Raw genomic sequence first — 21,338 nt, 5'->3', positions numbered from 1 at the left:
CTGCCCACAACAAGCCTAGTGTCTAGAGGGGGAGACAGACATTAATATAAATAAATAAATTACAGATATGTACCTAAGTGCTGTGGGGCTGAGAGGGGGGGATGAATAAAGGGAGCAAGTCAGGGCGATGCAGAAGGGAGTTGAAAAGGAAAAGAGGGCTTAATCAGGGAAGTCCTTTTGGAAGAGATGCACCTTCAGTAAGGCTTTGAAAGCGGGGAGAGTAATTGTCTGTCGGATATGAGGAAGGAAGGCGTTCCAGGTCAGAAGCAGGATGTGGGAGAGAAGTCGGCAACGAATAGACGAGATCGAGGTACAGAGAGCTTAGTGTATACAGAGCGCTGTACTAAGCCCTTGGGAGAATGCAATATAGCAGAGTTAGTAGACATGTTCCCTGCCCACAAGGAGTCCAGGGTTGCCCTATTTAAACAGCCAGTGTCCTTTTTTCATCAGGCGGGGAAACAATCCCTTGGGAGAAAGTGAGACAATGATTTAGACCAGTGGCGGTGCGGCCCAGTTTGAAGGAGAAGGAGAGATGAGGCGGCGAGTCAGCTGCACCGGGGAGGGCCTTTGCTGCTTCTGGGTGGAGAGGTCGATTCGGATACAACCTGACGGAGAGCTGGTCAACAGCAGGGAGCCCTTGGGCTTGGGCTGAGCAGCCTGGCCTCAGGGCTGAGCACCCTCCTGGCGAGGATGGCGGGGGCAGGAAGGAGCAGAAATCCGACCCAGAATGAGCTGCAGAAGGAGTCTAGTTTAGCCTGAAGACAAAGGGGGATGCTAAGAGATCAAAATAAAAGGGTGGGACCTGCCGATTCATCTTAACAGGAGAGAAAGGTGCTGAGAGGGTGAAGTGACTGGGGAAAACCACAACAACAACAATAATAATAATTATAGTAATGAAAGAAATAGGGTTTTTTTTAAGCACTCAGTGCCAAGCACTGAACTAAGTGCTGCAGAAGATATAGATGATCCAGTCAGAAAACAGTTCCTGTCCTCTATGGGCCTCTCTAAGTAGAAGAGAGAACAGGAATTTAATCGTCATTTTAAAGATGATGAAACAGAGGCCCAGAGAAGTGAAGTGACTTGCCCAAGGTCACGCAGCAGGCAAGTGGCAGAGGCGGGATTAAAATCCAGGTCCTCTGATTCTCCGGCCGTGCTGCTTCCCCACGGACAAGAGAACGGCGGTAAACAAGTAGGGAGTATCCGAACCCTCTTTTTTCCATGAGCCTAAGATGCCCTCTGTGGTGCCGTAGGCTTCGAAGCCCATGTCTTCCCCGGACTTCCCTCCCACGGGAGGCTGGCCGCAGCGGCAGGAAGGAGGAGGGATCAAAGCCTCTCTAGAACTGCTTCACGAAAAAATCAACGAGATGAAAGCCGTGTTCGACTCCCTGGAGGACAAGGTAGACTCACCCGTTCCTACCCCCGGGGTGGGCTCAGAACTGGCCGGGGGTGCCACAGCCACCGAGGACCTCGGGGAGAAATGCTGTGGACCAAGCGGGAGACAGGAGAGGCCCACTGGGGGGTTGGACTCACCTGTCCCCCAGCAGAAAGGACAGGGCCCTCTTGCCCATCTTGTATCCCAGGAGGGGCAGGTGGCTCATCTGTTCCTGGACACCAGATCCTTGGCTTCCCATTTTGGCCCCTATTCCCCCACTTCCCCCCAACCTGTTGGCAGAAGTGAAGATACCCTTCAGCCAGGCAGAGGCCGGGTGGAAATCCACGGGTGCTGGGGGCGGGGAGGGTCCCTGGCTCTTGGAAAGCCCACGCTTACACCCACCGTGGAGCATCTGATGGCAAAACCGAATGTCACGGGATGGCGTTCCCCTTTCAGTGAATGACTCCAATCTGGGGTTCCATTTTAAAGCTGTTTTTCTGCCTTTAAGTACAATTGTTGATGAGCTCCCACTGTCTCTCTGTCCCTTCCCCCAAATCCATATGCAGGTACTTGGCACCCCCTACCCTTTGTCCTCCAGAATCCTATGCCTTCTGTTATCCCCTCAGGTTTCTCATCACTTGAGGCGGCTCAGGACCCCCAGGGCTGGGCAGAACTCAGAGCTGGAGGGGAGGGTATGACAGCCCACCCCACCCCTCTCACCCCCAGCCAGTGCTCTGCCTAGGGGTTGCTAATGGAAGAGCAGTGGAGAAAGGGACTGCCTGGAACTCCTTGCTCTGCCTCGGTCCGCCCCCCGCCTCTGGCTCGTGGGCATCCAGAAGTGGGCAAAGAGCAACCTGTGCTGCTTCATTCTGAGCTAGTGAAAATCCCTTGGGGGCAAGCAGGGTCCTGGGCTGGCAGGCTAAAGGCCTAAGAGTTGGCCGAGCTGCAACAACCCTTCCCCAACAGCTCCTTCAGCTCCTGTAATCAATCAGTCAATAAATCAGTGGTATTTATTGAACGCTTTAGGTGTGCAGAGCTCTGCACTAAATGCTTGGGAAAGTACACTACAGTCAAGAGCCGGTAGACACCATTCTGGCCATCTGTCCAGAGGTTTAATGTGGAACCAGGGGGTCACCCTGGCCACAGTCCCCTCAGGCTATTACCAGCCCAGAATCCTGCGCCTGGGGCTTGACCTGGAGAAGAAGGTCACCCCCCCTTTTTTCCCTACTCCACCCACTTCTGTGGCAACACTGGGGAGGAGGTGGGGTCCTCTGTACCCACTAAGCACTCATTAGACAACGACTGATTGACTGATTGATTGAATATGGCACCAGGGAAAGCAGTGTTTGAGGACCAAATTGGTGCCTTCATGGCGGGGAGCTGGGGAGTGGTGCTCCATGCTGGCTGGCACCAGTGAGGGAGGGATCATCAGGAGGGATATCTGCAAAGTGACGTCCAGGGCTGTAAATGACATTCGTGGAAAGATATATGAAGCCTTGTTCTTTCCCTTCCCCACTCTAAGCTAGTGTGGAAATCCCTTGGGGGCAAGCAGGATCCTGGGTGGGCAGGCTGGCACAGCTGCAACAAGCCTTTCCCAACAGCTCCTTCAGCTTCAGCAATCAATAAATCAGTGGTATTTACCGAGCGCTTTATGTGTGCAGAGCACTGTGCTGAACATTTGGGAAAGTACACTTTCCTCCTCTCCCACACACCTCCTCCCCATAAATCTGTAGTATTCCCCCACAGAGACCTCCGATCTCTGGACCCCCATTCAATTTTCTCAACTCATCATGCCCCACTTAGCCTCCCAACCCGAACTACCCTCCCTTGATGACCAAAAAGACGTTCTCAACACCACCGTCTCCGCTGAACTTAACTCACTCGCTCCCTCATCCATTCGTTGATGTCGTACCATTAACACTGCCTTGGATCACCTGCACAGTGGGTCTCCTTCGCTCTAGTGCTCGAGCCACAGGGTGCTGCTGGCAGAAATTGAAATAGACTGACTGTCCACTTCAAGTTCGCATGCCTTAACCCTGCTCTCTGCTCTGCCTGGCAGAATTATTTCTCCACCCTTATTGACACCCCTGCTCATCGACCTCTCCAGTTGTTCCAGACATTTAATTCCATCCTCAGACCTGCCCCTTCCCCATCCCTTGTCCCCAGTGATCTGGCCACCTACTTTACTAAGAAAATTGACACCATCAGTGTGAGCAAAATTGCCTCTCCTCAGTCCCTCGCAATTCCGACCCCCTCTTCTACTCTCCCATCCTTGCTAGCAGTACCTCTAGAGGAGATCTCCTGCCTCCTCTCAAAAGCCAACCCCCCTCCAACCATCCATCCCATCCAACCCCATTCCTTTGCACCTTATCGAAACTCTCACTCCTCCCTTCTTCCATCCTTAATCTTCAACCGTTCACTCTCCAGTCCAGCGACTTCTTTCCCACTGCTTTCAAACATGCTTATGTCTCCCCTAGCCTAAAAAAAAAACCCTCTTTGACCCCTCGGCTCCCTCCAGTTATTGTCCCAGCTCCCTCCTACCATTCCTCTCCCAACTCCTTGACCTAGTTGTCTACACCCACTCTCTCAAATTCCTCTCCTTCAATTCTCTCCTTGACCCCCTCCAATCTGGCTTCTGTCCCCTTCCCTCCACAGAATGAATGAGAGAGAGGAGTCAAGGATAATGCCAAGATCCTCTCAAAGGTCACCAGTGATCTCCTCCTTGCCAAATCCAGCGGCCTCTCCTTCATCCTAGTCCTCCTCAACCTCTCGGCTGCTTTCAACACTGTGGACCACCCCTTCTCCTGGAAACGTTATCCACCCTTGGCTTCACTGACTCTGTCCTCTCCTGGTTCTCCTCTTATCTCTCTGGCCTTCTATTCTCAGTTTCTTTCGTGGGCTCCTCCTCTCCCACCCCCTAACTGAGGGGTCCCTCAAGGTTCAGTTCTGGGTGCTCCTTCTATTCTTTATCTACACCCACTCCCTTGGAGGACTGATTTGCTCTCTATGCAGATGATACCCAAATCTACATCTCCAGCCCTGATCTCTCTCCCTCTCTCCAGTCTTGCATCTCCTCCTGCCTTCGAGACACCTCTACTTGGATGTTCTCCCGTCACCTCAAACTTAACATGTCCAAAACAGAGCTCCTTATCTTCCCACCCAATCCCTGTCCTCCCCCTGACTTTCCCATCACTGTAGACTGCGCCACCATCCCTCTTGTCTTACAAACCCGTAACCTTGGCGTTATCCTTGACTCCTCTCTCTCATTCAATCCACATATTCAATCCATCACTACATCCTGTCCGTCCCACCTTCACAACATTGCTAAAATCCACTCTTTCCTCTCCATCCAAACTGCTATCACATTAATCCATTCACTCATCCTATCCCACCTGGATTACTGCATCAGCCTCCTTGCTGACTTCCCAGCCTCCTGTCTCTCTCCACTCCAGTCCATACTTCACTCTGCTGCCCGGATCATTTTTCTACAAAAACGTTCAGGACATGTCATCCCTCTCCTCAAATAAACTCGAGTGGTTGCCCATCCACCTCTGCATCAAACAAAAACTCCTCACCATTGGCTTTAAAGCACTCTATCACCTTGTCCCCTCCTACCTCACCTCGCTTCTCTCTTTCTACAACCCAGCCTGCACACTTCACTCTTCTAATGCTAATATTCTCACTGTGCCTCCATCTCATCTATCTCACCACTGTCCCCTCACTCACATGCTGCCTCTGACCTGGAACGCCCTCCCTCCTCAAATCCAACAGACGATTCTCCCCACCTTCAAAGCCTTACTGAAGGCACATCTCCTCTGAGGGGCCTTCCCAGACTAAGCCCCACTTTTCCTCATCGCCCACTCCCTTCTATGTCACCCTGACTTGCTCCCTTTGCTTTCCCCTCCTCCTTCCCCCCACAGCACTTATTTACCTATATGTAATTTTATTGATTTGTAATGATGTGTGTCTCTACCACCCTACGCCGTAAATTCATTGTGGACAGGGAATGTGACTGTTTATTGTTGTATTGTACTCTCCCAAGTGCTTAGTACAGTGCTCTGCACACAGTAAGCGCTCAATAAATATAGCTGATTGAACGAATGAATGCACTATAGTAGAGCTGGTAGACCAGGTACTGGCCATCTGTCCAGAGGTTTGATGTGGAACTAAAGTGAAAAAACTTCTTTTCAAAGGTTTGAGGAGCGTCAAACCTTCCTTTTTCTACAGGTGAGGGTCTAGGCTCCCAGAGTAAAGACTCTCTCCCTCCATTAATAGGCGTGGCAATAATAATGATAGTAGTAGTATTTGATAAGTACTTACTACATGCCAAGGACTGTACTAAGCGCTGAGGTAGCTTTTATATCTCACCTTCTAAGTTGGAGGGAATTCCCACTTTGCAGATGAGAAGCAGCGTGGCTCACTGGAAAGAGCACGGGCTTTGGAGTCAGAGGTCATGGGTTCGAACCCCGGCTCTACCACTTGTCAGCTGTGTGACTTTGGGCAAGTCACTTAACTTCTCGGTGCCTCAGTTACCTCATCTGTAAAATGGGGATTAAGACTGTGAGCCCCACGTGGGACAACCTGATTCCCGTGTCTACCCCAGCACTTAGAACAGTGCTCGGCACATAGTAAGCGCTTAACAAATACCAACATTATTATTATTATTATGAGGGAGCTGAGGCCTGGAGAAGTTGAGTGACTTGCCCAGGGACACACAGCGGACAAGTTGCGGAGCGGGGACTTGAACCCAGGTCCTCTGACTCCCAGGCCCGTGCCTAACCACTAGACAATGCTGCTTTTCTGCCATGCACAGTCCACATCCTGTAATCATGCCATCCACCTGCTCAAAGGAGATAATACAGCATTGGGCTGCCATTGTCAGCTGGGGGTCTACCCTTTAGAGCCATCTCTGAATTGCTTCTCATGTAGGAAATTAATAGAGCCGAATTAGAGACGACCGCACTTTCTCCAGTTTATGTTTCTTCTTGTGTTTTACACTGACCGTAGAGAAGCAGAGTGGCTCAGTGGAAAGAGCACGGGCTTGGGAGTCAGAGATCATAGGTTCTAATCCTGCCTCCATCACTTGTCAGCTGTGTGACTTTGGGCAAGCCACTTCACTTCTATGGGCCTCAGTTACCTCATCTGTAATATGGGGATGAAGACTGTGAGCCCCACATGGGACAACCTGATTACCTTGTATCTCCCCCAGCACTTAGAACAGTGCTTGTTACATAGTAAGTGCTTAACAAATACCATCATTATTATTATTCTACCATGAAACAAGTGGGACTGACTCTCCAAGTCACAATAGCCTAAAAAATGTCATATAATACATACACTTTCAAATGGGTTCATATTAGCTAACTCTCCTGTCCTTTCAGAAGCAATTAGTTATGGTATTAATTGAGTTCTTACCGTGTGCCTTGCTAGTACTGGATGAAGCAATGAGGTAAATAGAAGATAATTAGATAGGATATAGTCCCTGTCCCACATGAGGCTCCCAATATAAGTGAGCAATTTGGTTTAATCAGTATTTTCTTTCCCTAAGGATGCAAAGAAACTTAATGGAGTTTAAAATGAAGAAGTCTCAGGTATAATTTGTTACAATCAATTATTCAAGTGGGGGGAATCTCAGCTTATTCCCTTTAACCGTACATCCACAAGCAATTCTGAGAAGCAGCCCGGCCTAGTAGAAAGAGTAGAAAGAGCTTGGGCCTGGAAGTGAGAGGACCTGGGTTCTAACATTGGCTCTGCCACTCACCTGTTGTGTGACCTTGGGTAAGTCACTTAACTGCTCTGTACCTCAGTTTCCTCATCTGTAAAATGGGGACCCCATGTCTGGTCTCCCTCCCACTTAGACTGTGAGCCCCTTAGGGGGCAGGGATTGTGTCCAGCCTGATTATCTTGTGCCTACTCCACTACTAAGTCCAGTGCTCGGCACACAGTAAGAGTTGAACAAATACCACAGTTAATATTATTGTTAAGAGCGTGGCTTAGTGGAAAGAGCACGGGTTTGGGAGTCAGAGAACATGGGTTCTAATCCCAGCTCCACCATTTGTCTGCTGTGTGACCTTGGGCAAGTCACTTCACTTCTCTGTGCCTCAGTTACCTCATCTGTAAAACTGGGGATTAAAAAATGTGAGCCCCACATGGGACAATCTGATTACCCTTGTATCTACCCCAGTGCTTAGAACAGTGTTCAATACACAGTAAGTGCTTAACAAATACCATCATTATTGTTATTATTAACAAATGTCGCAATCATTATTGTTAATACCTACAAAATCAGATTGTCCATAGAGCCGAATATTTTGTCTCATATACTGGAGCACCAAAGAAAGCTTTCATCATCATAATCATAGGATTTATTAAGGGTTTAATATGTGCTCTGCATTGGACTAGATACTAAGTTTTGAGGTCAGACACAGTTCTTATCCCATTCAGGACTTCAAGTCTATTTCATCCCAATTTAACAGAAGGGGAAATCAGATGGGGAGGTTAAGTGACTTACCCAAGTTTGCCCAGCAGGCCTGTGGTAGATCTGGGATTCGAACCCAGGTCTCCCAATTTTCAGTGACCTGTTCTTTCCATTAGGCCATGATTACTGTAACCCATGATTACTGTCTATGATTAGAGTTACGCCTTCTTGAGCCCATTGATATTTTCTGTTCATTGACTTCCTATGGCAGTGTCATATTCTTATCTTCTCCAGTGTGAAGAAGTGTTTCCTATTATCTTGTTTAGCACCTTTCAGGCCTTACCTATCATCATCGAGCAGCAGCGTGGCCTAGTGGAAAGAACACGGGCCTGGGAGTCAGAGGACCTGGGTACTAATCCCACCTACTCTATTTGCTGTGTGACCTTAGGCAGGTCATTACCTCTCTGTAAAATGGGGACTAAAATTGTGAGCCCCGTGTGGTACACGGACTGTGTCCGAGCTGCTTATCTTGTATCTACCCAATGCTTAGTACAGTGCCTGGTACATAGTAAGCGCTTAACAAATACCATTAAAAAATTGTCAGTTATATTTACTGAGCACCTGATAAGTGGAAAGCACTGAATTAGGTGCTTGGGAGAGTTCAGCAGAAGCAAGACATATGATCATTGTCCCCAGGGAGTATGCACTGTCATGGAGACAAACGACAAAAAGTATTTACACACTGTGGGAGTAGAAGTAGCACAGAACAAGTGCCTTGCAGAATGTAAGTACTCGGGACATAACTTGGTGATCATACTCTCTGTGCACGTTAACAACTCTCCCTCCTCCCAAGAAATCTGAAGGGCATTTTCTGAGTCATCCTCATCTTCTATCCTAGTCACTCAAATACTTGCTTGAAAGAGAGACCAGATTTAAGATCTGGGAGGAATTTCTTATCTACAGGAACTTGATTTTTTAAAGAATAACAACAGTTGTATTTAAGTGCTCACTCCGAGTCAAGCATGTACTAAGCACCGGGGTAGATACTAGATATCAGATTGCACAGAGTTGCTGTCCTTCGTGGACTTCACTGGCTAAGTAGGAGGAAGGAGGATTTAGTTCCTATTTTACCTATGAGATAACTGAGGCTCAGATAAATTAAGTGACTTGCTCAAGGTCACACAGCATGCAAGTGGCAGACCCTGGATTAAAACCCAGGTCCTCTGACTGCCAGGCTCATAATTTCTCCACTAGACTCCACTGCAATGTGGCTTAGTGGAAAGAACACAGGAATCAGAGGCTGTGGGTTCTAATCCTGGCTCCGCCACTTGTCAGCTGTGTGACTTTGGGCAAGTCACTTAACTTCTCTGTGCCTCAGTTACCTTATCTGTAAAATGGGGATTGAGACTGTGAGCCCCACATGGGACAACCTGATTGCCTCGTATCTACCCCAGCACTTAGAACAGTGCTTGGCATATAGTAAGTGCTTAACAAATACCATCATCATCATTATGATTATTATCATCCATTTTGGATGATGAAAAGGTCTTTGGAGTCAGAGGTCATGGGTTAGAATCCCAGATCTGCCACTTGTCAGCTGTGTGACTGTGGGCAAGTCACTTATCTTCTCTGTGCCTCAGTTACCTCATCTGTAAAATGGGGATTAAGACTATGGGAGCCCCACATGGGACAACCTGATTCCCTTGTGTCTACCCCAGCGATTAGAACAGTGCTCTGCACATAGCGTTTAACAAATACCAACATTATTATTATTATTATTATTCTCACCAAGATGTTTTAAGCTAAATGGAATATCTCCAGAAGTCCTGGGAAGCTATATTTTTCTTTTTGTTTTCTCTGCTCCCATTAAGCAACTTTAATTTTAAGGCAATGGATACTGTGAGAGAAAACCTGCCCCCTCCTCGCCCTTCCCCTGGTGACACCAATCCCCCTGCACCTGCTCTTTTCTCCACAGCATGACTGGGGCTGATTTTACATGATTTTACACCTGGTAGGTGAGGGAACATACCACTGTCGTTGAGACTCCTAATGTCAATGGGGTCTCAACCAGCAATGGCAGGGCTTCCGGTGATCACAAGGGTGATGTTGGTCTCCAGTTTCTTAGGGGACAGCGTAGCCCTGCCAAGATCCCTGATATCCAATGCCCTTGACATCTCGAGTGGACCCCAGTCTCTCCGAGAGATGGCTGTGGAAGCAGGTGGCGAGCGAAGCAGCAGGGTTTAGCGGCAAGATCCCGGACTCGGGAGGCAGAGGACATGGGTTCTAATTCCGACTTGCCACTCGTCTGCTGTGTGACCTCAGGCAAGTCACTTCACTTCTCTGTGGCTCGGTTATCTCATCTGTAAAATAAGGATTAAGACTGTGAGCCCCATGTGGGGCAGGGACTGTGTCCAACCTGATTTACCTTGTATCTACCTCCATGCTTAGAACAGAGCTTGGCACATGGTAAGCATTTAACAAAAACAATAATAATAATAATAATAAAGTTTTGTGCCATATTGCAGTCTCAGGGGACCATCGGACTAAGGTGACCAGATGTCTCGCATCAGGTAGGGTGGTCCCGCTTTTGGGCAGCATGGCCTAGTGGAAAGACCTCGGGCCTGGACATGAGTCCTAATGTCAGCTCTTTCAATTGCTTGCTGTGTGACCTCAGGAAAGTCACTTCACTGCTCTGATCATTTGTGGGCAGGGAATGTGTCCATTTTATTGTTGTTTGTACTCTCCCAAGCGCTTAGTACAGTGCCCTGCACACAGTAAATACTCAATAAATGCGATGATTGATTGATCGATTGTTTCTCTGTGCCTCAGTTCTCCTGTTCTCCCACTTATTTAGACGGTGAAACCCATGCGGGACAGGGACGGTGTCCAACCTAATTAACTCGAATCTACGCTAGTGCTTAGAACGGCATTTAAAAACAAAGTAAGCACTTAACCAACACCATAAAAACAGAACATCTTACCTCATGTGGTACATTTGGTCCCAATTTTGGCTCAGGTGGCAGGAGGGGCTCCCACAGCCCTAGCAGTGGTGTCTGGAAGCAAGGATGAGGAGAGGAGGTAGTTGCCCAGCCTTTCTTGGCCAGTGGCCGTTGTCACTGTGGCCATTACCACCTCAGCGGAACTGGCTCTTCGTAGGGTGTTTCTGGAAGGATCTGACTATGCCGCTGGAAATTCCCCCGAGTGGGTCAGAAAGGGGCAGTTCAGCCTTGACGCTGCCCCCCGTCTGTACCTGGCAGATGGGCTGCGTTCCCCGTAGCCCTGGTTGAACTGGTTCGTTCCGGCTGGGCAGTGAGAGTAAGTAGCAACAGAGAATAACAGTGAATGAGCTCTAATAATAAGTGTTAAGTACTTACTATGTGCCAGGCACTGTACTAAGCACTGGGATAGATACAAGCAAATCAAGTTGGACACAGTCCCTGTCTCATGTGGGGCTCACAGTGTCAATCCCTGTTTTAGACAGGAGGTAACTGAAGCACAGAGAAATGAAGTGACTTGCCCGAGCTCACAGCAGACAAGCGGTGGATCCGGGATTAGAACGCATGACCTTCTGCCTCCCAGACATGTTCTCTATCCACTACGCCATGCTGCTTCTAACAGCACCTTTAGCTTCTCCTTCTTCCCTTCCCCTCCCTCAATCAATCAATTAACCAGTCAGTGGTATTTATTAAACATTTAGTGTGTGAAGAGCACCGTACTAAGTGCTCGGGAGAGTACAGTAAAACAGAAATAGCAGACACATTCCCTGCTCATAACGAGCTTCCAGTCACCGTGGCCATCACCATCACAAGTGAACTGGCTCGTCATAGAGTGTTTCTAGAAGGTTCTGGCAATGCTGCTGGAAACTTTCCAGGGATGGGTCAGGAAGGACCCTACCCTACCCTGGTCGTAACCCGGTTGACGTGGTGCCGTTCCCCGTAGCCGAGGATGAACTGGTTCATTCTGAGCCAGGGGTGCTGTTCTTTCCGCCTGGGTTTTGTTGGCGGTAGCAACAGAGAACAACAGTGAATTGGTTCTAGCTTCTCCTTTTTCCCTTGCTCTTCTCTCAGCTTCCTTCCTTCTTGTCTCTACTTTCTTCTCTTCCCTCAACAGCTTCCCTTTCTCTCTCTCTTTTTGAATCCCTCAGTGCCATTCTGCTCCTAGAACACCTGCTCCTTTCCCTCCTAACCATGTCCCCTTACATTAATATATTTGATTCAGGAGACAGGACATTAGAATGTCAGGTGAGTGATTATTATGGGCTGAGGTCAGTGGTTCTATCTCCAGTGGGAGCATAAAAAGTGCTTGGGGGAACTGGATCCCGGCTGCCTCCTGGACATCCTGCCCCAGAGTTAGGGATGAACCATTTCATTGTCCCCTCAAATCCATAAGTTTTCCCTCCTGGAACTGCTTCTGGACTGTTCTTCCATTAATTTACCCAAATGTTTCTCGAACTTCTATACTCTCTGCTGCACAGCTTCCTGGAATAGTGAATTATTTTGGTATTTGTTAAGTGCTTACTATGAGTCAAGCACTGTTTTAAGTGCTGGGGTAGATACAAGGTAATTGAGTTGTCCCACGTGGGGGTAAAAAGTTACCATTTTACAGATGAGGTAACTGAGGCACTGAGAAGCAAAGTGGCTTGCCCAGGGTCACACAGCAGAGAAGTGATGGAGCTGGGATTAGAACCCACATCCTCTGACACCCAAGCCCACGCTCTTGCCACTAAGTCACGCTGAATTCCATCTACTCACCATTAGCTGGGTGAAGCAGTGTTCCCTTTTCTTTGCCAAGTGCTTGGTACGGTGCTCTGCACATAGTGAGTGCTCAATAAATACCATTGATCCACTGATATGTGCTGACCGTACCACCTTCAAGCTTCCCTCATCTTTGTACTGTGGGAATTGGTGAATTACCTTGTGTTTGTCCTGTTCACCTCTTTCTTAATTTTTTGTGGTACTTGTAATACACTTCCTATGTGTCAAGCACTGTTTTAAGTACTGAGGTAGATACAAGTTAATCAGGTAGATCACCATCTTGTTGGATTTTCTAGACCTCAGTATTTTTTTCCTCTGCATCTTTCCATTCTCTCTTCCCAAAGAGGTTTCTTGATCCTCTAGATCACCTTGGTTGTCTTTCTTTAGGTCTGTGATGTCCTATTTTTTGCGATATTTGTTAAGCGCTTACTATATGCCAGGCACTGTACTAAGCACTGGGGTAGATACAATCAAATTGGGTTGGACACAATTCCTGTTCCACATAGGTCCTTTATTGGGTGCCCAGAAGCGAGGGTGTGCCCTGTCTTAAAAAAATGGCGGACCTGTGGCTTTCGTTTGATTTCTCTGTCACCTTCCTGAAAATGTCCGGTATTTTCTTGACCTCTTTTTCTGGAGCTACATTGATCACACATGTGCCACTTCCTCAAAGGAAGACCCTCTTAGGGATCTCCCCATAACCCTTTCCTTATTTTGCTGTTTTGGCAGTCTGCACCAGCATTTCGCCACCCATGTGCATAGGTAGGATGGGCACCGTAGTGGCCTGCCTGTGAGCTTCACTCCCAAGCTCTTTGGGAAAGAGCGGGCAGCCATAAGTGAACTTGCTGCACCTTGGGAGCTGGAAATGGGCTGGAGATGAAGCCAAGATGGTGGCTCCTCTCTGCCCCTTGTCAGCAGGGTGTTAATAATGTTGGTATTTGTTAAGCGCTTACTATGTGCAGAGCACTGTTCTAAGCGCTGGGGTAGACACAGGGGAATCAGGTTGTCCCACGTGGGGCTCACAGTCTTAATCCCCATTTTACAGATGAGGTAACTGAGGCACAGAGAAGTTAAGTGACTTGCCCACAGTCACACAGCTGACAAGTGGCATAACCGGGATTCGAACCCATGACCACTGACTCCAAAGCCCGTGCTCTTTCCACTGAGCCACGCTGCTTCTGGCCCATTCCTGCCCCCGTAGGGTTCCCGCCCGTCTCCCAACCCCCTCAACTGGGCTTCAGAGCCAGGCAGAGCCTGGAGAACGTCCACTCCACAACATCTCAGAAGCCCATAACCTTGGCGCTGTCCTTGACTCATCTCTCTCATTCAACCCACATATTCAATCTGTCACCAAATCCTGTCAGTTCTGTCTTCACAGCATCCCCCAAATCCACCCTTTCCTCTCCATTCAAGCTACTACCATGTTAATCCAGCCACTTATCCTATTCCATCTTGATTTCTGCATCAGCTCCTTGCTGACCTTCCTGCCTCCTGTCTCTCCCCACTTTAGTCCATACTTCACTCCACTGCCCGGATCATTTTTCTACAAAACTGTCCAGTCATGTTCACCCACTCCTCAAGAACCTCCAGGAGTTGCCCATCCATCTCTGTATCAGTCAGATACTCTTTACCGTTGGCTTTAAAGCACTCCTACCTCACCTCACTACAACACAGCCCGCACACTTGGCTATTCATTTTACCTCTATCTCATCTATCTCGTCACTAACCTCTAGCCCACATCCTGCTTCAGGCCCGTAACACCCTCCCTCTTCATATCCAACAGACGATCACTCTCCCCACCTTCAAAGCCTTATTAAAATCACATCTCCTCCAAGAGGCTTTCCCCAACTAAGCCATCATTTCCTCTTGTCCTATTCCGCTCTGCATCACCCTTGCGCTTGGATTTACACCCTTTATTCACCCCTCCCTCAGCCCCATAGCACTTACTTACATATCTGTAATTTATATTACTGTCTGACAACCCCTCTAAACTTTTCAACTCAATGTGGGCAGGGAACATGTTTACCAACTGTGTAATAGTGTTATTCTCTCAAGTGCAAAGTTGACAGTATTAAGCTCTGCTGTTCACACAATAAGCGCTGAACAAAATATGATTGACGATCAATCGATTCACCTTTCTCTCTCCTGGCTAGGGTGGGGGGGATCTCTGGCAGAGATGGGGGGTGGGGCTCCAGAGCGGCTGTGGCCCCAGTTTAAAACGCACAGGGACCAATAGACACCACACCATTTTCCAGCCTGCTGTCACCGTTGCCGATGCCGGCTGAGGAGAATTGAGTCTGAGCCAGGGATGTGTGTAGGGCCGTCCGGACCCTTGGGGTCTGAACCGGTGCCGCAGTTGCTCTGGAAGTCCAACCCCAACTCATTCCCAAAGCGTCCCCCAAGTCCTCTGGACGGGATTGTCGGTGAAGAAGGCGACTGATCCGTCCTCATGGCGAGAGGAATCTGGTGATCATCAGAAACTCCTGTGGCAGGAGCAGCAGAGAGGTTGACCAGATGGGAGCTCACCTCAGCTTCCCCCCTCAATCAATCAATCAATGGAATTTATTGAGCATTTACTATATGCAGAGCACTGTACTAACCGCTTTGGGGAGTACAATACAGTATAGTAAGCCACAATTCCTGCCCTCAAGGAGTAGTGTAACCTCGAGGATAGACCGTGGGTATGGAAGTCATAAGGACCTGGGTTCTAACTCCGGCTCCACCTCTTGTCTGCTGTGTGACCTCGGGAAGTCACTTCACTTCTCTGCCTCAGTTACCCCATCTGTAAAGTGGACTGTGAGCCCTAAATGGGACAGGGACTATGTCTAACCTGATTACCTTGTATCTACCCAGCGCTTAGAACAGTGCCTGGCACATAGGAAGTACTTAACAAATGCCATAAAAAAATACAGACTAGAAGGAGAGGTAGACATTAAATTGCAGATGGATATGTACATAAGTGCTTAAGGGGGTACAGACCTTCTGTATAGGCGATGCAGAAGAGAGAACAAATAGGTAAATGAGGGCTTTATCAGGAAAGGACTCTTGGAGGGGTTGTGATTTTAACAGGCCTTTGGAAGTTGAGGGGTGGTGGTCTGTCGGATATGGATGGGGAGGAAGTTTCAGGCCAGAGGGAAGATGTGGGCAAGGGAAAGATGAGATTGAGTACAGTGAGTAGGTTGGTGAGAGAGGAGCGAAGTTTGCAGGCTGGGTTTTAGTAGGAAATCAGCAAGATAAGGTAGGAAGCGAAAAACTGATCGAGAGCTTTAAAGCTGATGGTAAGGAGTTTCTGTTTGATATAGAGGTGGTATGCCACCAGCAGAGGTTGTTGAGGCATGGGGAGGCGTAGACTGACTTTTTTTCTTTTAAAAAAAGATCTGGGCAGCGGAGTATAGTAAGGATTGGAGAAAGGAGAGACAAGAGGCAGGGAGGTCACTGAGAAGGCTGATGCAGCAGTCAAGGCAGGATAGGATAATTGCTTGGATCAGTTTAGCAGCAGTTTGGAAGGAGAGAAAAGTGTGGATTTTAGTGATGCTGTGAGGGCCGAATGATGGGATTTGGTGACAGATGTTGGACAGCAGGGAGTAGAGGATCAGGCCCAGGAGGTAGGCTTCTGAGACTGGGAGGATGGTGGTGTTGTCTATGGTAAGTCTGAGGGAGGATAGGGTTGGGTGGAAAGGTGAGGAGTTAGAATGTCCTGCTAAGTCACCACAAACTTAACAAGTAGAGATGTCCTGAAGGCAGGAGGAATTGGGAGACAGCAGAGAAGGAGAAAGATCAGGGCTGGAGATGTAGATTTGGGAATCAACCATAGAGAGTTAGTAGTTAAAGCTGTGGGAACAAATGCATTCTCCCACATGGGAGCAGGTGTAGATGGATACTAGAAAGGAACCCATAACTGAGCCTTGATGGAACCCCACAGTTGAGAGACATCATTCCCCTGCCCTCCTCCCCTTGTTACTTTCCTCTCCTCATAATCCCCTCTTCCCCTGCCTGGCCCCACCTTGTCATTCTCCCTTATTGTCTTATCCTCTTTCTCTTCTTCCTTTTCCCTTTCATCTCCCCTTCTCTTTCTTTTCTCTTCAATGCCACACCCTCATGACAGTTTGCTCCCCAAGTTTACTCAAAAAGCAGGCACCCCTGCCTGTATTCTGGCATCCCCAAAGGGAAAACTGGGGGCATGTGGTGGTCTTTATAGACACCGTGGAGATTGTGCTTCAATCAATCAGTCAATGGTATTCATTGAGCACTGACTGTGTGCGGAGTACTATACTAAGCACTAGGGTGAGTACCATTTGATGTTTGCTTGCAGTTGCAGGCCCTGGCGTCTGAACTGAAGTCTGGATTCACTGAAGCCATGCAGGAACTCTCAAGAATTCAGCACGGAGAGTACGCCCTGGAAGAGAAAGTCAAAAGCTGCCGATGCACCATGGAAGAGAAAGTGGCAGAGATGAAGAATTCGTTGAACTATTTCAAGGTAGGCAACTTTCCGGCTGTCGGTTCGACTGGGACGCTTTTCCAGCCTGAGCCACAGCCGCTGACCGCTCTGCCATCCGGAGCCTCAGATGGGACATCTTCCTTTTTATCACGGACTAAGATCAAATTAATCTCTAATCTCTAGACACTAGACTGTGTCTAGTCTAGACAATAAATACAATTGATTTGTCGTATTTAGCGTATCGTATCGCTCAATAAATACAATCGATTGTTTGATTGATAATCTCTTATAGGAGGAGCTCAGCAATGCCATGTCAATGATTCAGGCCATCACAAGCAAACAGGAAGAAATGCAGCAGAAGATCGAGCAGCTTCAGCAAGAAAAGCGGAGGGAGTCTCGGAAAGTCAAAGCCAAGTGAGTGACGTGTGAAGGGAGGGATAATGGCAGGCTCAAACATGAGCCAGAAGCGATTTGGGATGTTGTGTTCCCCGTGGGGGAATCTGTGTGGTGGACGGCCTTAGGATGACTTCTTAATCAATCAATCAATCAGTGGTATTTATTGAGCACTTACTGTATGCAGAGCAGTGTACTAAGCTCTCGGGAGAGTACAATAACAGAGTTGGTAGACATGTCCCTTGCCCACAATGAGCTTATGGTCTAAAAGGGGAGACAGACATTAATATCAATACATGGGGGATGTGGACATAAGTGCTGTAGGGCTGAGGGAGGGATGAATAAAGGGAGCAAATCCAAATGCAAGGGTGATGCAGAAGGGAGTGGGAGAAGAGGAAATGAGGGCCTATTCAGGGAAAGCATCAAATCAGACCTAACACGAAGCTCAGGGTCTTAGGGAAGGAAGAACAGAATGTCCGTTTTACCTCAGGCTTACTGCAGGTATTGAATGTCCATTTTACCCAGGAGAAAACTGGGGCACAGAGAAGCTGAGTGCCTCAGGAGTTATTTAGTGTCACAGCTAGCAAATGGTGGAGGTGGGGTTAAATCTTCTAGACTGTGAGTCCGTTGTTGGGCAGGGATCGTCTCTATTTGTGGCCGAAATGTACTCTCCAAGCACTTAATACAGTGCTCTGCACACAGTAATTGTTCAATAAATATGATTGAGAGAATGAAATGAATGAACCCAGGCCTCCTGACTTCCAGGCTCATGCTTTTTCCATTAGACAAGGCTGTGAGCCCAGGTTATCCCAAGGAAGCAGCATGGCCTAGTGGGTAGACCACGGCCTGGGATCAGAACGAGTTGGGTTCACTTCACTTCTCTGTGCCTCAGCCACCTCATCTCTAAAATGGGGATTAAGACTGTTAGCCCCAAACGGGTGGCAGAGAGGATAGAGCACAGGCCTGGGAATCAGAAGGTCGTGGCTTCTAATAACAGCTCTGCCACTTGCCTACTGTGTGGCCTTGGACAAGTCACTTTACTTCTCTGGGCCTCAGATACCTCATTTGTAAAATGGGGATGGAGACTGTGAGCTCCATATGGGACAGGGACAGTGTCCAACCTGATCTGCTTGTATCCACCCCAGTGCTTAGTACAGTGCCTGGCACATGGTAAGCATTTAACAAGTACCTCAGTTATTATTACTAATATATTGGACATGGACTATGTTCAATCTGATTAATTTATACTGTACCCCAGTACTTAGTACAGAGCCTGGTACATAGTAAACACTTAACAAATACCAGAATTATTATTATTATCCTAGGGAATCCAAGGTAGCGTACATTTACTTCCAGATTTATTCATTTTATTCTAAATCAATCAATGGTATTTACTGAGTGCTTACTATGGGCAGAGCACTGTACTAAGCACTTGGGAGAGTAAAGTCCTCCTGCTCTCATCTAATTTTCCTGGTGGCAGTGCCCCAAGGTACTCCTCTATTTTCAGCAGGTGGTCCGAGTTAGGATTTTGAAAACGAAGCAGTCCAGTTGCTGTTTCCTGCTCAGCGTTTAACAAATACTAGGAAAAAAAGTGGTGAAGGAGAACTCTCTGGGAACCGGGCAGATCCATATTTAATTCTTCCTTCACCATTTTTAATGGTATTTTTTTAAAGGGTTAGTATATGCTAGGCATTAATCTAAGCGCTGGAGTAGATACAAGATAGTTAGGACACCGTCCCAGACCTACATAGGGCTCACACCCTCAGTCTCAATTTTAGAGATGAGATAACTGAGGCACAGAGAAGTTAAATGAATTGCCCAAGGTCACACAGCAGACAAGCGGAGGAACGAGGATTAGAACCCAAGTCCTTCTGACTCCCAGGCCCATGCTCCATCCACTAGATCACACTGCCTTTCAACCTTAGACTAACTGAAGGATGATCTGACTTGTTGCAGGCCACTGGAACCGGAAGAATGCAGATGGTCAATCACTCAGTATTTACTGAGCGCTTACTGTTTGCTGAGCACTGTACTAAACACTTGGGAAAGTACAGTATAACATTATAGCATTATATTTTTTTAAAAAATATATGTATTTATCTCTTCAGCTGTTGGATTTTAATTTATCCTGTAAATTCCTGTATAATTTAAAAATTACAGTACAGTATAACATTATAACAGACACATTTCCTGCCCATAACGAGCTTACAGTCTAGAGGGGGAGACAGACATTAATAGCAATAAATTACAGATAAGTGCTGTGGGGCTGGGAGGGGGGATGAATAAAGGGAGCAGGTTAGGGTGACGCAGAAGGAAGTGGAAGAAAAGGAAAAGAGGGCTTAGTCGGGGAAGGCCTCTTGGAGGAGTTGTGCCTTCAGTGAGGCTTTGAAGACGGGGAGGGTAATTGTCTGTTGGATATGAGGAAGGGGAGGCAGGACATGGGAGGTTGGTGGCAAGATAGATGAGATCAAGGTTCAATGAGAAGGTTGGCATGAGAGGAGTGAAGTGTGAGGAGACTAGCAGGTGAGGTAGGAGAGGACAAGGCGATTGACTGCTTTAAAGACAAAGGTGAAGAGTGTCTGTTTGATGGTCCTAAGCAGGCCATTTCTCCCAGAGTCAATTCACTGGAAGTTTGGGAACGGTGTCAGTAATGTTCTTGAACAGACAGGATGTGGATAACATAACCATTACTTTGCTTGGGGAAAGCCCAACTCTTTCCCTCATCTCAGATGAACTCAGAAGTTACAGCCCAGAGGGTCTCCTCTCTAGTGGTGGTTCCGGATCTACAAGGTGATTCAAGGCTTCGTGGCAAGGCGGGGGTGTCGGGAGGCAGACCGGCAGCCTCAGCTCTGTTTTTCCTTCCCTAGGAAAACCCAGAAGGATGAGCACGCGGCCGCAGCCGGGCCGGCGCCGGTCCAAGGCAGCCCTTTTCGATCGATCAATATCCCTGAGCCCGTGCTGGCTGGCGAGGACTTCACCAATGTTGGCCCCGGCCAGGCATATGAGAAAGGTACGGTTTCCGGCTCCGACTGAAGAAACTGAAATTGACAGAGTGATGATGTTCCCTAGGAAAACAGAATTGCCTAGTGGATAGAGTGTGGACGCGGGAGTCAGAAGGACCTGTCTGTTTTGTGACCGAGGGCAAGTCACTTCATTTCTCTGGGCCTTGGTTCTCTCATTAGTAAAATGGGGATTATGACTGTGAGTCCTACGTGGGACAGGGACTGTGTCCAGCCTGATTAGCTTAGTACAGTGCCTAGCACATAGTAAGTGTTTAAACTACCATTTCAAACAAACAAACAAAAAAACCCCAAACCCAAAAAACTACATTTCCAGGAAGAAGGAGGTCTCTTACCTGGGATTCCAAGACCTGTGGCTTTCCCTCTTCTCAGCTATATGATGATATGAAGGCTAACTTTTTTCCCTCCCACCACTAAAATTTAAGAAACAAAACTTGGTCTCTGATCCTGCATTTTTTTTTGTAGTATTTGTAAGCCTCATCTCTCACACTCCCTCCCCCTGCAAATCTTCGCTACTGTCCCACAGAGACCTCCGCTCTCTCGATCCCATCCGTCTTTCCAATAGCATCTCGCCTCACCTTGCCGCCCTGTCCTCTCTTCCCACTCTCGACGATCAGGTCTCCGCTCTCAACTCCACCCTCTCTACTCATCTTGACTCTCTTGCCCCCCTTTCCCTCCGCCGCTCTCGCTCCACTAACCCACAGCCCTGGATCACCTCCTCCGTCCGCCTCTTACGCTCCTATGCTCGAGCTGCTGAGCGCTGCTGGCGAAAGTCCAAGCACCGAGCCGACCTCACACACTTCAAATTTATCCTTTCCTGCCTTAACTCTGCCCTCTCCTCCGCCAGGCAAAGCTTCTTCTCCTCCCTCATCGACACCCATGCCCGTCACCCCCGCCGATTGTTCCGGACCTTTAACTCTCTCCTTAGGCCCCCTGTTCCTCCCCC

The 21,338-nt window shown here is 48.1% G+C and overlaps 1 protein-coding gene across 2 annotated transcripts in view; it reads left to right on the top strand.

Annotated features, from left to right (window-relative positions):
• ARHGEF33 (Rho guanine nucleotide exchange factor 33) overlaps positions 1–21,338 on the top strand; it is a 116,673-nt gene that overhangs the window by 44,111 nt on the left and 51,224 nt on the right. The window contains exons 1-4 of one of the 2 annotated variants that reach the window (XM_039912233.1): positions 1,237–1,397; positions 16,854–17,018; positions 17,272–17,393; positions 20,240–20,382. In XM_039912233.1, the coding sequence (XP_039768167.1) occupies positions 1,263–1,397; positions 16,854–17,018; positions 17,272–17,393; positions 20,240–20,382 (565 nt within the window). In that variant the 5' untranslated portion in view covers positions 1,237–1,262. Of the gene's footprint in view, positions 1–1,236; positions 1,398–16,853; positions 17,019–17,271; positions 17,394–20,239; positions 20,383–21,338 lie in introns of those variants that run through there. The other variant, XM_039912234.1, reaches the window with a different exon arrangement.

This window comes from Ornithorhynchus anatinus, chromosome 1, assembly GCF_004115215.2.
Source record: "Ornithorhynchus anatinus isolate Pmale09 chromosome 1, mOrnAna1.pri.v4, whole genome shotgun sequence".
In the NCBI taxonomy this organism is placed as follows: Eukaryota; Metazoa; Chordata; class Mammalia; order Monotremata; family Ornithorhynchidae; genus Ornithorhynchus; species Ornithorhynchus anatinus.
This window is presented reverse-complemented; position numbering and strand designations above follow the sequence as displayed.